General features: G+C 40.2%; 1 protein-coding gene across 1 annotated transcript; it reads left to right on the forward strand.

Moving 5' to 3' along the window:
- Positions 1 to 1,224: 1,224 nt before the first annotated feature.
- On the forward strand, positions 1,225 to 1,932 carry LOC124899592. Its single transcript, XM_047414523.1, has one exon. The coding sequence runs from the start codon at positions 1,225 to 1,227 to the stop codon at positions 1,930 to 1,932; it is 708 nt and encodes a 235-aa protein (XP_047270479.1).
- Positions 1,933 to 2,348: the final 416 nt, after the last annotated feature.

Raw genomic sequence — 2,348 nt, forward strand, 5'->3', positions numbered from 1 at the left:
GAAAAATTGTTCATCACAACTAAAATCTCCTTTCTTCATTATTGCCTCCATTTTCGTTCCATCCTTTTTGAAAAAAAAGTCCAAACAAAAAAATTTTCACCATTTCTACTAGCTCGAAAAGCTTTCCAAATCCGCTCAATACCTCATCATTAGATATGTTTTATCAGTTTAGAAGTTCTAGTCATATATTTTTCCATCCCAAAGCTAGGTGGGCAAAGATTATATCAAAAAGTCAGTCGATTCGCGTCATTGTACGGACGTATTCATACCAGTCATCGACCATCTATAGACTTAAACGTTGGTCTATTATCTATTTGAGTAGTCTATTATGGCAGTAGCAGAGGTAGTTGTTGTGGGTGGTAATTATATGGGTGCGTGGGAGGAGGGTCCCAACTGTTGGAAGTGGATATCAGCTACAAAGGAGACAGTTCCCATCTCGCTGCGTCGCAAGGGATCGTACGATGACATAGTTCGAAGCGTAATTGAGAGAAGAGAATTAGAATGTGAGCCAAAGAACATTATGATTAGCTATGTAATGAATGGGTAGGGTAAAATACATCCCACATTTATAAGTAATGATCGTCATGTGTCGTTATACATGTTGGGTGTTGCTGCCGATAGACCTAGGCCATTATTGAGAATAAATATCATTCCGGGGTCTTCAACAATCCCACCACCACAACCGACAATCGATGAACATGATTTATTTGAAGATGAGGGTTTGGATGCTCATCCAATGGATTCGAAAGATGATTCAATGTAATTGGAAGATCCAATTCTCTCTAAAGAAGGGGGAGAAGAGTGCGAATTAGGAGCACAAACCAACAACACCTTCTCCGACGGAACTACTTTTCAGATAAATTAAACATTTAGAAGTAAAAAGGAGCTGAAATTGTTGCTGGACGTAGTAGCTGTGAGAAATTCTTTTGATTATGCTACGTTGAAGAGCTGCAGCAAATTCTTCAAGATGAAATGTGTTTGTCCTAGATACGGGTGGATGTTGCAAGCGAAGAAGTATGAATGCACGGACAGATTCGTCATCTATAAATACATCATCGATCAAAGTTGCGACGCCGAATATGCCACTCACTGCCATAGGAAAATCACATCTAAAGTCATTGCATCACTATGTGTAAATATGTATCATGAAGGAAAGGGTCCGGACACTAGCGAGATTCGAAGGATCGTTTTCAAGAACTTGAAAAGTAGACCAAGCTATTAGAAATGTTGGCTGGGGGTGTGATTGCCAAGGAAATGGTTCAAGGGACAGCAGAGTATGGGTATTCCTGCCTGCGCGCTTTTTCATACATGATCGACGCTCTTAATGTTGGCACTACCTATTCCATCATAGTGAACAAGGTCGATTGTAGGTTTATGTACTACTTTTTATCGTTGGGCCCTTACATTAGGGGATTCGCCTACATGAGGAAGGTTATTGTAGTCAACGAAACTCATTTATACGGAAAGTACGAGGGCGTACTGCTAAGCATGGTTGCACAGGATACAGAGAACTATATTTATCCAATTTTCTTTTGCATCATTGACAAGGAGAACGATGCATCTTGGACGTTCTTCTTTGAGAAGAATAATTCTATTGTGGTCGATGGACCAAATTTATACTTTATCTCCGATAGGTACAATAGCATCGCCAACGGCATCGCGAAGGCGTACAACCATGCTCATCAAGGGTACTGCATGAGGCACCTAGGTGAAAATCTCCGGGTAAATCACCACTGCGGAGAACACCTCTATCTATTCTACAACGCGGCAAAGGCATATTATCCTAAGGAGTTTAGCAACCATTTTGTGAAATTCAAGAACTACTGTCCCGAGGCAGCCTTTTTCCTCGAGCATGAGCTTGGTTTTGAGAAATGGAGTAGGACATATTTCCCCAGCAATAGGTTTGATGTGATAACCACAAATATTGTCTAGTCGGTGAATGTTATATTGATTAACGAAAGGAATTACCCCATGGCATCCATATTCAATTCGATTGCCAAGAGCTTTGATGAAATATTCAGGGAGAGGCGTGCCTGTCACACCCCTTTTTTAACCAAAAAGAATTCATTTAAAGTTCAGAAGGGTTTTTCATTATTGAGTTACAGAAGATGAAAATTAGTTTTGAAAAGGATTATTTATATTTAAACCCAGAGTCGCCACTTGACATAATTCGGTGTGAAAATTCACCTTTGGAAAATCCTTTTTGAAATGATTTGACTCTTTAAAAAACTGGTTTGCAAACAGAGATTCCGGCTAAGAAATTCTGTTGATCGAGGGGAAGGTGTTAGGCACCCCTCGATCCCGTGGTTCGACCACGGTCGCTTGGTGAGCATATTGGATAATTTGAC

The sequence above is a fragment of the Capsicum annuum genome, chromosome 6 (assembly GCF_002878395.1).
Source record: "Capsicum annuum cultivar UCD-10X-F1 chromosome 6, UCD10Xv1.1, whole genome shotgun sequence".
Lineage (NCBI taxonomy): Eukaryota > Viridiplantae > Streptophyta > Magnoliopsida > Solanales > Solanaceae > Capsicum > Capsicum annuum.